Genomic DNA, 15,736 nt, shown 5'->3' with positions numbered 1-15,736 from the left:
TAGTAACGTGACAGATTTTTCAAAGGGAGGGAACGAGATTGTTGGTTTATTCTTCCCACGTTTTAGGCCGAAACCCACTTTGTAAATTCTTCTGTGTTCCTAGAAAGTGGCAGCGCGTTATCATTGAGTAGCTGGCCTCAGATCCAGTCACCGTTTGAACTGTTTTATGACTGAATTTATGCCTTTGTTTGCTATATAGCTGACCTTGCTCATAGTGCATCCTAATCTTCAGATTACACTCTAATCAGAAACCTGTTCAGCAATCAGGTGATGAATTGTTGTAGGAACAGCACATAAATAGGTGGTTGTCATTATCACAACACAGAATTGAGGTTGTATCAGGCAATGTCTTCTTTATAGCGCTACACACCTCCCTATTGGTCAGGCCTTTCATTTGTCTCGTGATCGGCGTGTGTATGGGAGGGAAACAAAGAAAAAGTGTGTGTGTACATTAAATGAGAAGCGAGTGACTCTCGGTGTTATTGTGTCTTCCTCGTGTCTTTATTTCAGTGTGAAAGCCAGAGTTAATGAATATGAGAAAATGGAGATGAAATCCACCTCGCCTTGGCTTTAATGAACCCTGAGAGGGTCACGATCTGCATATTGAGCAGAACGAGCAGGATCTGTCTCTCTCACAGGTGAAGTACACAAAAACCATTGCAGTTTCACGTTTTAGTTTAAATCCTTCACTCTTTTTAAGGTTTGCATCGACGTGGCTGAGTGCAGCCGAGCGTGGTGCTGTTAACATAATCCAGAGCGGCCGCTCGGGTCACTGTGAGTTCTCCATCCGCTCTAATCAAGCACATTATCTCGATGTTAAGGTCACATAAATGGAAAGTTCACAGCTGTCGGGGAAGCTTTGACCACTGCGCCACCGGAAGTTAGTTTTTGACGTTAAAACGATCGCGTAATCTGTAAATTCAATGAAAAATAAATTGTTTCTTTTATCAAGATGTGTGGATAACAAGTAATTTCTTAATAAAATCAACACGCGCATGGAAAGCACACCAAAGCTCAAAGTATATTTCAGGCAACGGCCCCATAAAATGGCATCAAATCGAGTGAATTGCCTCCCAACGGCGTTCATAATTTGATTTATTTGGCACAAATATTTGAACAATGAATGCACTTCACTTCATCGCCTGTTCTTGTTTGTTCAAGCCACAGAGTAAATTGTTTTTTGTCTTTTTTTTTTCTTCTGGAATAAACAACCTGTACAGCAACAAAGAGCCAGTGCTGTCCACAACAACAACACGGCCACCACCAAATTACTGTGCTCAGCCATGACACAGTTTAATCCCAGCGGAATAAAAGAACATCAGATTACGGCAGAAAGACAGAGCCATCGGTAAACAGGGATTAGGAGATTGGGGTTTTAATCTGATTAATATGGAGGCAGTTGGAATATTAGAGATGTTACTCAACTGTTGTATTCCAGATGAGGGGATAATCACACTTTGCTACGTCATTTATTGTGCCCTGTTAGAACTTTCAGAGCTAAACGAGCTGCCATATGTTTACCTGACCTCGAGGCTGCCTCCGAGATAAAAACATTTGCGATGTAATGAATTAGGAGCTCGTTAGGTGAGTGGGAAAACAGTTAGAAATATGCAGGAAATACTGAATGTTATTGCAGCGAAAGTGGTCTAAGTCGGCGTCAGTATTCTTTATATTTACAGATATAAAGCAGCTCAGAGTTACAACAAAGCATCTCTAAATAAAAACCTTTATTACAGTTAAACAGCTCCTTCAAGCATCAATGTTTAAATATTATAATAGGGATCGTTTCTGTTTTGAAAGGAAAGGCTTAGTTATAGCATTAATCTGTAAGATCCACACCTGGTCTTGTTCAGGGCAACCTTAAATCAAATGTGGTGTTTATCTTCCTGCACACAAAGAATGAGTAGATGGATTTGGACATTTTTTTAGCTCCTTAAAACAACCCTATTTGTGTTTTAAAGGTGGTAAGCATGTATTTAATTGTTGTAAAGATTTGGAAATATTCAGCAAGTTTGGACGGTTTAGCCTAAAAACTGCATTCAGTATTCCTTGTCTAATAAGCAAAGTTTCTAATAAAAGTGCTATTGGAAAGATTTGTAGCTGAAGTTCAGAAAAAGCTCAAGTAAATTTCTCGAATGTGATAATGGGCTCATCTACGAAGACTAGCTTCATATATCGGCCCTACAGTGCATCTGATAATGACGGTTTCACTGTTAAGAAGTTCAAATTTGTACTACTCAATGTAAGCAGTTTACCTCTTTAGCTTCACAGTTCTATTAGCCAGCATTGCGTGCACCAACAACATTATGCATTGCTATCAGTGGCCTGACAAAAATGAAGTACCGCCCAGCAGTTGATTTGGTGCCTCAACCAGTGCAGCACATATATCTTTATACACAGCGTGTGACACAGCATGGATGAATCCATTGTCAGAGTTTTGCCAGCTACTGATATGAAGGAGACATTTCAATTTGGCGTACTTATGTATATTTTTAATGTTTATCATCTTTAGCATACACAGCCGCTGCGTTATGAACGAGCGCCCTGCTGCCCACTGATATGGCAAATTGGACATTTTATAGTTTATGAAAGGGGTGGGTTTTTTTGTTATCTTCCAGTTTTATTCGTCAGTCCCGATTCCCACTGTAAATGCTTTAAAGACAGATGCAGCTTTATTAGGCTTTTGGATAAAAGCGATGCTCCCTATTATGACTTGGTTGGTGGCCACTTTAAAAAAAATGGATAAAAAAAGAAGAAGCTTGAAATCCTCCCATTTTTTTCTGTTTTCATGAGGCATCTTGGGGCTCTATCGCTGCCCGGCCCAGCTTAACATTTCAGGCACCCTTGTGTGTACATGACATTTCACCTACTTGTAAAAATGGCTGAAATACCAAGTATCTAGCAGCTCCCTTATCAAGAGGATCATGGAGACTTTCGATTATTCAGTTTCTTACTTTTTCTTATACAAACCTGCTCCTCATGTTTGCTCTAAAATTGTCCTCTGCCTTTACATTGATATTTTATGCTGTTGTCTGTTTTCCTTTGGATGTTGTGTTCTGTTTTATGCACCCATATGGCTCTCTCTCATCCCTGGGGAATCTCCTCTTATGGGCTAATGTGAATATTAGTATGGGTTAAATGCTCCACTCATTTATGCATTAATGCATATTGCATAATTAATATTTTTGTGAAGTCTCATTTTCAAACAGCAGCAGGGGGAGAAAAAAAAGCCTCATCTCTGTGTTCAAACTACAGTAAATAAATAAATAAAAGCTTAAATCCTGTAACGTGAGTTGCTGACAGGATTTTCACTCCAGAGCTGTTTTGATGTCTCCTGATTATTTCCAGTCTTGATTAAGGGCTCTTCTGTGAAGATTCAAGGCATTCAGGGGTGTGATGGGATTAAATGGGACACTGTAATGACCCTGTTGTCAGAATGGCTCATCATACAGACACAAAGCTTAGATCGGAGACTAGTAAAAATAAAAAAACAATAAATAAAAAAAATCAGAAACCAGCATTGTTAACACATTTTCATATTTGTTTGCTTCTATGTGGAAAAATGAGATAAAGATGCAGGCTTTTGGTTAAAATTATTAGGATAAAACATTGAGCATGTTACATTTAAAGAGGTTTTTGGTGTATGGCTCTGCAAGCTTGAAGCTTGTTTGACGATTTCAAATGAAAGCTGTGCCTAAAATATCACAGTATCCATCTACAACAGAAACATTTATTGGCAAGACGTTTGCTGTATTGAATTTAGTTGATTGTATTAAAAAGTTCGGGGAAATCTGTGGTGCGAAATGATCGGTGCTAATTCATGGTCTGAAATGTGAAGTCTGTGGCCTCTGTCCATGGTGCTGAAGCTTTCACGATATTTACCCTGCCTTTTAGGGGGGGGAGATCGTGGAGATTTAATGCTAGATTGGCTTTACTGTTTCAAAAGCATTTCCTTATCAAATTGTTTTCGATGTGGACAGTGAAGTGAGGGGGACGAAGCTTGAGTCGATCGCAGAGCAGCTGATGGTTGCGTTCTAAGTAAAGACACCAAATTGCGGCAATGAAACAGTCTTAATTACATTTCTTAATCACAGTGTGGAGGTCTAATTGCCTTAACGATCTGTTTGATTATGCGAGGCCAGGTATTACTGCCGACAGTTTTCATACACACTTGTTTTCGCATTATCATATTATTACACACAGGCGTGGAAATTGTCTCAACATCCACAGTAAAGGTCATCAGAGTGTGTGGGGTTTTTTTTGTTTGTTTTTGGGGTTTGTTGTCTTTCTTTCTTTTCTCTTTATTTTTTCTTTTAGTCCGTGGAGCACAAACATCTTAATGTTGCCCTGAACGTTCGCCCACCCACGTCTGGCCTTCGTTCCCAAGACTTAAGACAAGAAAAGTTACCGGTTTTGATGGAGCAGAAAATTGTTGAACATTATTTCCCCTCTCTGCATGACACCTGGTGAGAATGCAGAGACTGACAAATGAGAGCTGCATCGCTCCTAGAACAGAGAGGCTCTAAAGTTATCCTTTTTTAAAAAAAAAAAAATTAACCCCCCCCCCCCCCCCCCCAAAAAAAAAAATAAATAAATAAAAATAAAATAAAAATCAACAAGAACAATTAACAGTTAAAGGCAGCTCGCTCTGATTCCACGTGCGCTACACTTCACATGAATAATCAGATTTTCTTTTTCTGTTGTTCAAAATATTTTAATAAAGCTTTTCAACACTGAAATACATACAAACGGCCCTCCTCTGCTCTTATAATAACTAAGGTATCTACAATAATCCATAGCCCGACCTGACAACGCGAATAATCTGAAGACCTCAATCGTCATGTTTCAAAAGAAAACAAAAATACAAGAAAAAGAGAGACGACAATGTGCAATGCAAGCAAAAAATATCCATCATAGATATTCAAATGAATAAATTACAAAAGCACATCGAAACACGTGATAAGCTTCAATTCAGGATTTTAACAAAAAGAAATCTGGATGTTTATTATATGACAGTGCCCCCTCACCCCCAAAAAGAATTGCAATAGGCGTGCGCAACGATTAACAAGTGTCTAAAATTAGCACATAAACATCTGACTGATTCAACCTCTTAACTCGCTGTTTCGTTTGACTTTCCTTGCTCATAGCATTCCACTTGCTCAGCAGAAAAACTTCGTGAAAGCAGGCCTTAAACCAAAAAAAAAAAAAAAAAGAGGAAAAGTCTCTGACTTGAATGGAAAGAAAACCGTGAATAAATGAGAAAGCAGCAGAGAGTGAGTGTGGACCGCTTCGACAAGATGTCCATCTACTCAAGTGGAAAGAATCGCAAGTTGTCAGGTCACCCAAATTTCCAAAAGTGTCCATCACAGAGCAAGTGATCAACAACTCACTCAAATCAACACTTGCAGCCATTCTCACAGGCCCTACTGTACGTCTGTTTGGTCTTCACTGTCATTCATACCAGCACTTTAAGGATGATTTATATTCACAATCAAGTAATGTTTGAACAAAAAAAAGCGCGTTTTAATGCATTTAGTAAATATCATAAAAGTATTCGTCGCCATTACTTTTTCTTTCTTTTTTTTCCTTTTTTGTCTCTAGCCTACTGACTTCACTGGTTTTCCTCTCCAAAAGTGTCCTTAAAAGTGGGTTCTTCTTTCTCGTGTGCTTCTCGGAGTCTTTGTCAGGCGCGTTAAGGCTTGTCAGTGCACTGTTTGCAGAGGCTGGAAGTGGCATTGTTGAACAGGGCACATTTATCGGGGCAGGAGGACCCGGCCACTCCGGTGGGGAAGGGGTATCCACCCGGTTGGTCGTACGCGCCCAAGCCGGGAGCTGCGAGGGCAGTGGTGGCCGGTATGGAAGCGGCAGAAATGGCTTGGCCCTGGTTGAGATACATCACTAGCCTCCTCATCTCTTCCAGCGCCTGTGACTGCATGAGGATGTAGTTTTTGGCGAGCAGCAAAGTGGCAATTTTGGAGAGTTTCCGCACTGACGGGCTGTGCGCGTAGGGGATGACCGCTCTGAGCTCATCCAGCGCGTCGTTCAGATCGTGCATCCGTCGTCTTTCTCTGGCATTGATGTTTAGCCTCAGTATTTTCTGCTCTTTGGTTTTCTTACCTCCTTCAGCTTTCCCTGCGCTCACCGTCCGCCCATCGCTGAGGAGGACCATGTCACACCTGCCGTCGCTGTCATCGTCGGGACTCTGCTCACCTCCGCTGCTCTCCGCTGCCGAGGTCCTGTTGGCGCTCTCTCCGTACTTTAAGCACAAAGATCCCGTCGGCAGACCCAGCGTCCCCCCTCTGCCTCCTGCCAGTCCTCCCGGTTGAATCGGGTCTGGCTCGGCCTGGTCAAAGCAGCTGATTGGTGACTGGCGGTCTCTGGCTGGTAGTTCGATGCCGGCCGACGATCTGAAAGGGTCCATTTTTTTAGTGGACACGGCGCTCAGAGTTTTGTGAAAAATGTCCCCTCCGCTCACGTTCAAGTTCATCCTCCTGTCCATAGCCTCGTGGATTCCGCGTCGTTGCAGGCTATGGTCTCTTCGGGAAACTCTTGACGCACGTCTCAGAGTTTCTTCCTCTGTTTGTCCTTCACGAGTTTAGTTGTGTGTCAGTGGTGAAGTTGCAGGCTCGCTCCACTTGTCAGCTGAGGTGTAGAGACGAGGAGGAGCCTCACGTAATAAGAGCCACTCTCTCCTGCCTCTCTCCCTTTCTGTGTCTGATTCACCTTCACCGGATCTCCACGATAACCCTGGTTACGCACAAGACGCTTCGGTCCTTTTTACATCATTATCTCGAGGCGGGTTATTAAAAAGGATTCGCCTATTGGGATACAGACACCCTCTCCCCCTGGCACTCACCACCCAATCACGTTAACGTTTTAATTATTGGTATTTAAAGGATGGCAAACAAAGCAGCATGCGCTCTGTCTCTCTTCTGTAATACGCTTTGGGTTCAAGATCTTTGCAAAGATCCCCCCCGATCATAAAATAGCCCGCTTCACTGATTTGGTTACGAGACATCAGTTTGTATCCTTTTCAAGAGTCGCAAATTAACCAACGTCTATAATCTTAAAGCTGTTTTAGCTCAGAGAGGAGATAATTTCGCTGATCTCTTACTGCTTTATTCAAATGAAAAGATATTGGCATAATGTTTTAATTCAATAATTTTTGTTGCTTTTTCGATTGTTCGCCCACTTAAGTTTAGTTTTATCACAATAAGTACAATTCTGGAGTACAATTGTACTCCAGAACAACACGAACCTTTTCATTTCACTGTTGTAGCGTTTATCTCACGTTGTGTCAGATTTCCCATGATAGATCTGCGGGCTTGCCAAGCTTTACCTGTGCTCATACTGCCATCTTGTGGATGGTATAGTGCAGTACAACCATACTGGAAAGTCAAACGTCATAGGTTTTATTCAGATAGAGCCCACGACCTCCTTTAGCATTTAAATCACGTGATTTCTTGCTTTAAAAAATCCTGATTTTTAACATTTGAATCTGTATTTCAAGACTTCAGATTGTAGTGCAGGGTTAAGGTTTTATAGTGGTGAAATAATGAGATAAAGAACGTTCCTTTTAAGCACCGAAGCAACCAAAACAAATTATGGGCTTGATTATAAACACTCAAAAGAAACAAGGAGATGCACACTGTTAAAGAAACATACTAGATATAACTTTTAAACTTTTAAAAAGTTTAAAAAGGTGCTTCAATGCTTGTTTTTTTGCAAGTGAAGATTAATTGTTTACCATTTAGAAACAATTTATACTAAGATGTCTGTAATCTGTTAATAGTTGCTAGGCAACATTACTTCTGATTGGGCCTGAGACTTATGTTTAGAGAGAATAACTGATCCTGTGAACCTTTGTCAACATGTTTGGAAGATATTAACTGACTCTGAGGAAGGGTCTAATCAAATTCACTGCTTTGCATGACTTCCAGCCCATTGAAAGTTTGATCTTAAATTGCACTTTGGTGAGTAATGTGGTTTAAAAGAGGTAACTGCAGGGTTATGGTGGGCTGGAGCTCAGCGTAGAGCTCCATAGTTTATATCTGAGCTAGGTTTCATTGCAGAGGGTACAGGCCTAAACTCCACAGGTGAAACTTAAGTTCATTGTAGCTCAGAGAAGCTCACAATGCAGCATGCAGCCTTCTCACAGACATTTCAGCTGCTAACAGTAATTTCTGCAATTACTCTCCACAAGAACTCATTCGTAGGCGCTCGTTTCAACGCCTTAAAGGACACACTCTTCCCCCTTCTTCTATCCAAGTAACCATGGTTATTTACCATGGCATGTCTGCTGCACACATTAAAGGTACCTTTAGCAGTGATTAGAGCTGACCACTGCTTTCAAACCGCAGTGAATGTGCCTTAATTCTTTTCGCCCTCTGGTTTGGTTTCTTGGCAGCTAAATATCAGTGGAAAAGTCTGTTCAGTGAGTCACCCACTGAAGATATTCCAGAAAGTCGTCTTGTTTTGAAATCATGTTTTTCCATTTGTGACATGGAGAGAAATGGAGTCAGAGAGTAGAAACATTTGAGATATTTTAATTTAAATAGTTGCGATGCCATTCTTCCCTGTTTTATTTCTTAGCTAGTCTGTAAAATCCATTTGCAGTCATGACTTCAAAAACAGTCTGAAAAGCATCTTAGCAAGTTCTGAGTTAACAGATACTGTGTTGACAGTATCTGGTCAGATGTAAAATGATTCATTACAAAGTATTATTGATAAATTTACTGGGATTTGTAGCTAGATCCTCAGAGTTAGAAACATTTATAGTAAAAGAATGAAATATCAGTCTCCATGTTTAAAGTAGACTCTAATTTTAATGTTAAGATGTGTTTTGTTCTCTAAAAATGACATCGTTTGGCCTTTGTTATGTTCATATCTTTCATATAAGTACTACTAAATCTCCCTTTAGTTACTGTAAAGAATTATACAAACTGGTAATTAAAGTCAGAATCCTCTCTTTGCAACAGCATCACAAGCGCTGAAATTGTTCCACACGTTCAAGGTCAACGTTTTAGCTCTTTCCGAACATATTTTAATTTGCTTATGTCTCTCTTGGGGGGGGGGGGGGGGGGAATAGTTGGGGAGTTATGATCTAAGAAGTGGCAAAGACAGTCACTTTATTCTGAGATGGCAAGAGAACACCTTCATGGCCAATCAGGTCCGGCTAATGAGATAAGATGGGTGAGGACGGTGGCACAGCCATTACAGTCACAGTACGTCAGCACTTTGGTAATGAGGAGACCATGAAGGCAAAACTGTCGAAGAAAAGGATTTCTGCTGGGACAAAAGAGAAGTTTAGATGCTGAAAAGTAAAAACAAAAACACATAGACAGATTAAACTGACTCATTTTTCAAGCAGAGTTGTTAAGAAGAAGGGGGAGCCTTTCCAATGTAGTAATGATCATTTTTGCCTTATATTATTGTAAAATATCTTTGAGACTTGGACTGTTTCTCAGACAAAACTGTGCATTTGGAGCTTGTTGTAGGACTGCAACACTTGGAACTATTCCAGACATAAATCCACGTTTTATAATCCAGGTCAGACACATTATTTATAGAAGTATATCTAGTTTTTTATGTTCTGCCATTGACACACTTTGACTCCATTAAATATAATTTGAATTGTTGCTTTTAAAAACAGACAAACAAATACATTAACAAAATGCTCATAAATTATTATTATTATTATTATTTTTTTTGCTTTTATCTCCTGAAATCACGTTTTTCTAAATGCAATTTACCAACACTCATAATATCATCTGTTTTCTCCTCTGTCCTCATTTAAAAAGGTGTATTGGTGACTCTTCATGGAAGCGTCACTGCAGAATGATGCATGTTTCAGAATTTAACACATGCAGCTTGCTTTGGAGCAAGGTTATTATAGTTGACTAAAAACAAAGGTTATTGTAGTTAATTAATATAAACTGAAAACTAAAACTACATGTGTGAAGGAACATTTTAGTTAACTAAACGGTTGCTGTACAGCAAGAAGGTTCTGGTTCGTCTCCACCTTCATGTGTGGAGTTTGCATGTTCTCCCTGTGATTGTGTGAGTTCTCTTTGAGTATTTCCCACAGTCCAGTGTGAGTGTGAATGGTTATTTGTCTCTCTGTGTTGCTGCGACATTTCCAGGTTTTACTTTTGTCCTATGGTAACTAGGATGGGATCCCCCACCCACCTGCCCAGCCCACAACCCTGAATTGGATAAGCAAAAGAGAATGGATGGATAGAAAAAAACATGGAGGAAAAATCCTTAGGTTTTTGTTTGTTTGTTTTGTTTTAGAACAAAACTTGTTTGATGAGGAATTGATCGACATGTTTATTTTTATTTTTTTCACTCTTTTTTAAAAAAAATTTTTAATCTGTGGTGTTTTATCTTTTTTTTTAATGTGTTCTTATTTCTTTACATTGACCCTTGTATTGCTGGAATTCCTGTTTGTTACAAGCCAAACAACACTGATCTATTTCTCCATTATTTCAATAATGGAAGAGCTCGTAGTGCCATTTTCAAGCTTTCAAACCACGCTGAGCTTTTTATGGAAATAATTTTTAAAAAAACAAAAACAAAAAAAACCCGATATCACCCCAAAAAAATATCACTCAAAAGAGAGCCTGTTTATAAACATGCCTTCAGGGGATCTTTAAGAATTTGCTCTTTACTAAATCTTGTATGTGCTGTTTAACAGCATTTATCAATTTCCGCCACAAGAGGGCAGCAGAGTTCTTCTGACGTCCTGAGCAGCCCGTGCAGGAGGAGCTGAAGGCAAAGCAGGAGCATGATGAACATGCTTTATGGCAGCCTCATGGATTTCATTCAACTTTGAAGATTTTGGTTATCAGTAGAAACCAGACTCCAGGGCTGCTGAGTTCAGATATGAAATTTCAATTTTGTAATGTGGTTCCCTGCACTGAGACCCACCAGTGTACCAAATACATGACACGGCAGGCAGACTGCTCTTTTTTAATTCATGAGGCGACCGAGTTGTAGTTTCATTTGTAATGATATTAACCACCCGAGCAGGTGGATGTTAGAGCGGACTTCTTAAACTGTCAGTCCCCCTCCTTAACCACTCAGCTGATTTTAAACACTACGGCAACCGATCATGCGCACTGTGGAATCCGTTGACTGTACTTAGAGATTCAGTTTATGCTTACGCTGATCCAGATATGTTTCTCTGGAAGACTTAAAGGAAATAAACTGATGATTTGGTGAAATGACTTTTATGTGCTCCCCTCCCCACTTTAGCCAGGCCCCGCTTATCCTTCTATCTACATGAAGCGCACAGACTCATGTCATTAATTAAGATCTGATTATTTTCTGTCGGTGTGTGCAACATGGAGCCAATCATCTGAATGAAAAACAGAAATGCGTCCAGATAAATAAATAAATACTCTAACATGAGTCGTACTAAATGAAGCCCCACTGATCTTTAACTGTCCGGAAGAGAGAGTCTCCATTACGGTTTGATATTGCGTGCGGACGCCACCAGGCGACACACTAAGATCGAAGGATGTTATTTCATCCAGCGGAAATGCCACAAGACTCTCACAGTTAGTGGTCTGCATTCATCTGCTTGAGCCAATGATTTTGGTGAAGCACATTTTAAAAACCTGATATTCGTTTAAAGTCCATGCGAGTGTTTAAGCCACACGCTCCACGGTCGTCCTCCTCATTTACATTCCGCAAAGGCACCACGCGTACTTATGGAAATTAATATGCAGATCCAATAAATCATGGTTTATTATCCTTGTCACGCGAGGCTCTATATGGTTTTTGTGGGGGGAGGGGGTTAGAACCTCTTTACTGTGATAATTGTCATTTGTACAAAATATTTTTTTTTCCTCTAAGCAAGTTTTAGGGGGGAAATGGGTCGCTGATAAATTCGTGCGACGATGATTAGAAGTAAAAATGTGTGGGGATGTTTTTATGCTATTTTTAGAACCGAATGAGCTCAACGGTAATGCCAGCCGTCACTCCATTTGCAGATTTTCACGAATTTCCACACTTAGAATAAATTAATAAGTAAATATATGTACATAAAGAACATTTGAGGTGCCTGCAAAATGCAAGAATGTCGAAATTTCTTCTAACGCAGTTGCTTGCGTTTCTACGTCGAGGAGTCCGGACTGCATTCCTGCACTACAGAGAAGAAGTTGAGCCATTTCCGCTTTTCCACCGGCGGGCAAGTGAAACAAAAGGCTGATCGGTGGCGCGCAGATTTCAGCACCACAGAGGGTGGACAGCGCTCCGGGTAGCCTATGTGAGGATGGACAGCTCCCACCGACACACACACACACACACACACACACACACACTGGAGCAAATATGTTCATATAAATAAAGAGCTTTCAAATATTGTATTTTGTTTATTGTTAAATGCAGGAGGAAAAGAGACAGCACACGAATGACGGCACACGAATTACAGTTTGAAACACAAGAGCAAAAGTTCAGTGTGAGAACGCCACCAGTATAGTTTTAATAACATTATAGGCTATCTATCTTTTTTTTTCTTAAAAAAATAAATCTGCAACTTTAAACTTTTGATTTCTGGGGTGTGCAGATCGGAGAAGATAGGAAGATCATCTCTTGGCATTCACCGCGTGCCTTAATTGTAAGACATTAAATCAAGGTCCGCTGTGAACACGGAGAGACACAACCCGCTCATCTGTGTGTGTTTGCGCGTGTGTGTGTGTCCGTCCACCAGCTGCATCCACTCTACTGTGGGAAAAGGGCAGACACCTCCAAACCTTTGCGTAAAACCTGTTACGACAAATAATAATCAGTCTTTATTTCTGCAGCCTCCGAGGCCTCTGACGTGTAACTAAAGATGTTTTTGGGATGTCAAGTTTGGCCAAAAATGTAAAGATTTTTTTTTTAAATCCAAAGCATCCCGTATGCATCAAAAGAGATCAGATCCTCTCCCGGTGATTGTACAGGCCTACCTTAGAGTGTGTGTGTGAGCGGGGGGAAAACATTCAGCTGGAGAAAAAAAAGAGGTTAAGTTACAGGACTTTAACGCAGAACAGCCAGTTTGGAGGCAAAGTGATTATACGTCCCAGACCGCTTTAGCAGTCAAAAATGACTTGATCCGTGTCCGTCGACTGCTTTTTGTCCAAAACCGAGGAAGGCATTAAAAAAAAATCCTCCATTATCCCATAGTGCACCTAAGGAAAAAGAAAACACAAATGCGTCATATTGAATTGCAAATGACAAATTCTCATATTCCACATTGACCTGTTCAGAAACATCACTCGGCGTCCAAAAAAGGAGGAAAAAGGTCCGAGTGCAAAATATTGATTTTCCTATAGCCTCATAACGCCCTCCTCACATCATCTATAGATACACGCACACACGCACACACAAACGCCTGCAGCCTCTCTTTGCGGGTCACAGGTTAAAATTGCCGCAAATCGCAAACCGGGCAGCCGAAGAACCCCGAGAAACTGCCGGTGTCCTGAGCGCATCGGTGCGCACTGTGCGCGCGCGTCCATCCGTAGCAAACGCACCGGGACATCGAGACCGAGCTGATCCCGGCGCGGGCACCACCTAAATGGGACTGATCTCTCTCCGTCCGGTCTTTTCCTCTGACTTTGGGATTAATGGTGCTCCAGCCAAACAAATGAGGCATCTGCCTTCAGCACAAGAGGATTGGGATGAAAGGGGGGGGGGGGGTGCTGACGTCACCAGGCAAACAGATGTTCCTCTATATTACCCAGCGTCCTCCTCATCGCTGCCCCGTGTCCTTGAAACTAGGAGGGAAATTGACGACTTCCCAATCCGAGAATTAACGTTTATCGCCGACATGTGTTAATAGTTCTGCTGCTGGTTGGTGTGTGTGTTTGCGTTGGTGCGTGCATGCGGATGTGCGCGTGCTGGCAGAGGAAATGCCAACAATGGTCTAGCAAATTGTGAAGCCCCAAATCTGGCATTGGCTGTGATCAGTTATGCAACATTGCACTATTCAAAAAAAAAAGAAAAGAAAAGAAGAGAGAACACACGTGTACCTACACTCACACATAGACCCACACTCACGTGGGCATGCGCACACGCACTCCCTGCACACAGTAACGATGGAGAGATGCTTGTGTCATTCTGATCGCGCCGCTTGACGTGAGTTTGACAAGTGCTGCATTTAGCTTCTGGTGATGAGCTGCAGCTGATTTTTACTCCCTCAAAATATTATTATTATTTTTAATCAGTGACGTTCACTAAACTGCAAGGTGCATTATGCGTGCTATGGCCAGATTATATAACGCGCACGCTGAATGTAACGGGAAAGTGGCTCAGACGTGCATAAATGCGAATTCCTCTCCTGTCGAATGCCTCAACTGAGTGGGAAACTGACAGAGATCCTAGAATCTGTGCAATTCAGCTATAACCCGGTGAAATCTGCAGCGATGCAGACTTCACGGAGCACACGGTGATTTGCATATCTTGTAAACTAGAGCGAAAGCAGCTTAAATTCAACCCAAGTCACTGCTGTTTATGAGTAAGAGTCGCATCGGACACCTGCCCACAACTGTGAGGATCTCCTGAGCTCAGCGTTTAAAAAAAAAAAAATTACGGCTCCTGTTTTACAGTTAAAGAGCGCGCGCACACACAAAAAGCACCGTGGAGTGGGAAAGAGAAGGCGCAGGCTCGTAGATTGTAGGCTAATTGCAATGCATCACCCACTCGCTGGAACACAGAGGAGAGGGATACAGAAACAAAGGGAATCGCCATTTTAGACGGAAACGTCCCTATCCCCTGAAAACAGTCCGACTCTCGCGTCGACCCCTGTTTGGAGCTCCATCGCGACTTGTCAGCAAATCACCATATTTCACCAGTTCTTCTCTCTCTCCCTCTCCCTCTCTCGCCTCCCAGAAGAAAATGACCCCTATTGTCCTCACGCGCCGTGCAACGAACAAACGATGAGGCTCAGATATCCTCCGTCCTCTTCCCCCTTCTGAACAATCATGAAACCATAAAAACAAATCCCGCTCGTTAAGCCTGCTCGGCTTTTTCTAACGTCTTTACTCATCCTTTTTTTTAAACTAGTAGTGGATTTTTCCCTGAAGCCCGCAATAACAATGGCAAGTGCAGCGTGCACAGGGACCCGTTATCTGCACGGAGAACGATCGCCATCCGTTTTATTCTCTTAAAACGCACGCGTTACCAACGGCGGGAGCAAAAAGACGCAAATCAGCTCATCAATAATTGCTCAAAGGCTTGATTATAAAGCAAACGCCGGCGGAAAATACTCACCGTGGAAATGGTCCACGCCATATGGTGGATCCCAAGCACACCGTGCGCTCTGCTCGTATTTATCCGTGCCCTGCTGTTTCTTTCACTTCATCTGAGCGTTATTACTTCACCGCAGCTCTAGGCAGTCGCTGTGTATTCCCGGTTTCTCTCGGCGTGTAGCAGCGAACGAGCAAAGACTCCGTGTGGCGAGAAGCTGACGCTACCAATGAGAGCGACGCTGTAGCCTCTGCAAAGCATGGCTGCGCTTTCTCGCTTTTTTTTTTTCAAAAAGAGGGCAGGTCGCTCTGTGCATTACAATGAGTAAAATCTCTCTCTCTCTCTCTCTCTCTCTCTCTCTCTCTCCTCTCACATGCCCGCGCACAACACGCGTTTATCCATACAAATGCGCGCTCGCTCGCAGACACTCAAATATGCGCGTTCTGGAAGTTCTATATATCCAGTGATTTAAAGCGATCATTTATCTGATTTGCTCATTATCATT

At 41.7% G+C, this 15,736-nt stretch overlaps 1 protein-coding gene across 1 annotated transcript; it reads right to left on the bottom strand.

The window, feature by feature from the left end:
* Positions 1 to 4,698: 4,698 nt before the first annotated feature.
* On the bottom strand, positions 4,699 to 6,778 carry bhlhe22 (basic helix-loop-helix family, member e22). Its single transcript, XM_085468444.1, has one exon. The coding sequence runs from the start codon at positions 6,497 to 6,499 to the stop codon at positions 5,693 to 5,695; it is 807 nt and encodes a 268-aa protein (XP_085324570.1). The 5' UTR covers positions 6,500 to 6,778; the 3' UTR covers positions 4,699 to 5,692.
* Between the last annotated feature and the right edge of the window lie 8,958 nt (positions 6,779 to 15,736).

This window comes from Copadichromis virginalis, linkage group LG9 (genome assembly GCF_057382275.1).
Source record: "Copadichromis virginalis isolate Kocher_CV1m ecotype Utaka linkage group LG9, C_Virginalis_male_GT1.1, whole genome shotgun sequence".
Classification (NCBI taxonomy): Eukaryota; Metazoa; Chordata; class Actinopteri; order Cichliformes; family Cichlidae; genus Copadichromis; species Copadichromis virginalis.
The sequence above is the reverse complement of the archived record's forward strand: the minus strand, read 5'-3'. Positions and strand labels throughout refer to the sequence as shown.

Bases quoted from the DNA above. Each gene is read 5' to 3' on its own strand.
- bhlhe22 (XM_085468444.1), bottom strand. From the start codon at position 6,499: ATGGACAGGAGGATGAACTTGAACGTGAGCGGAGGGGACATTTTTCAC.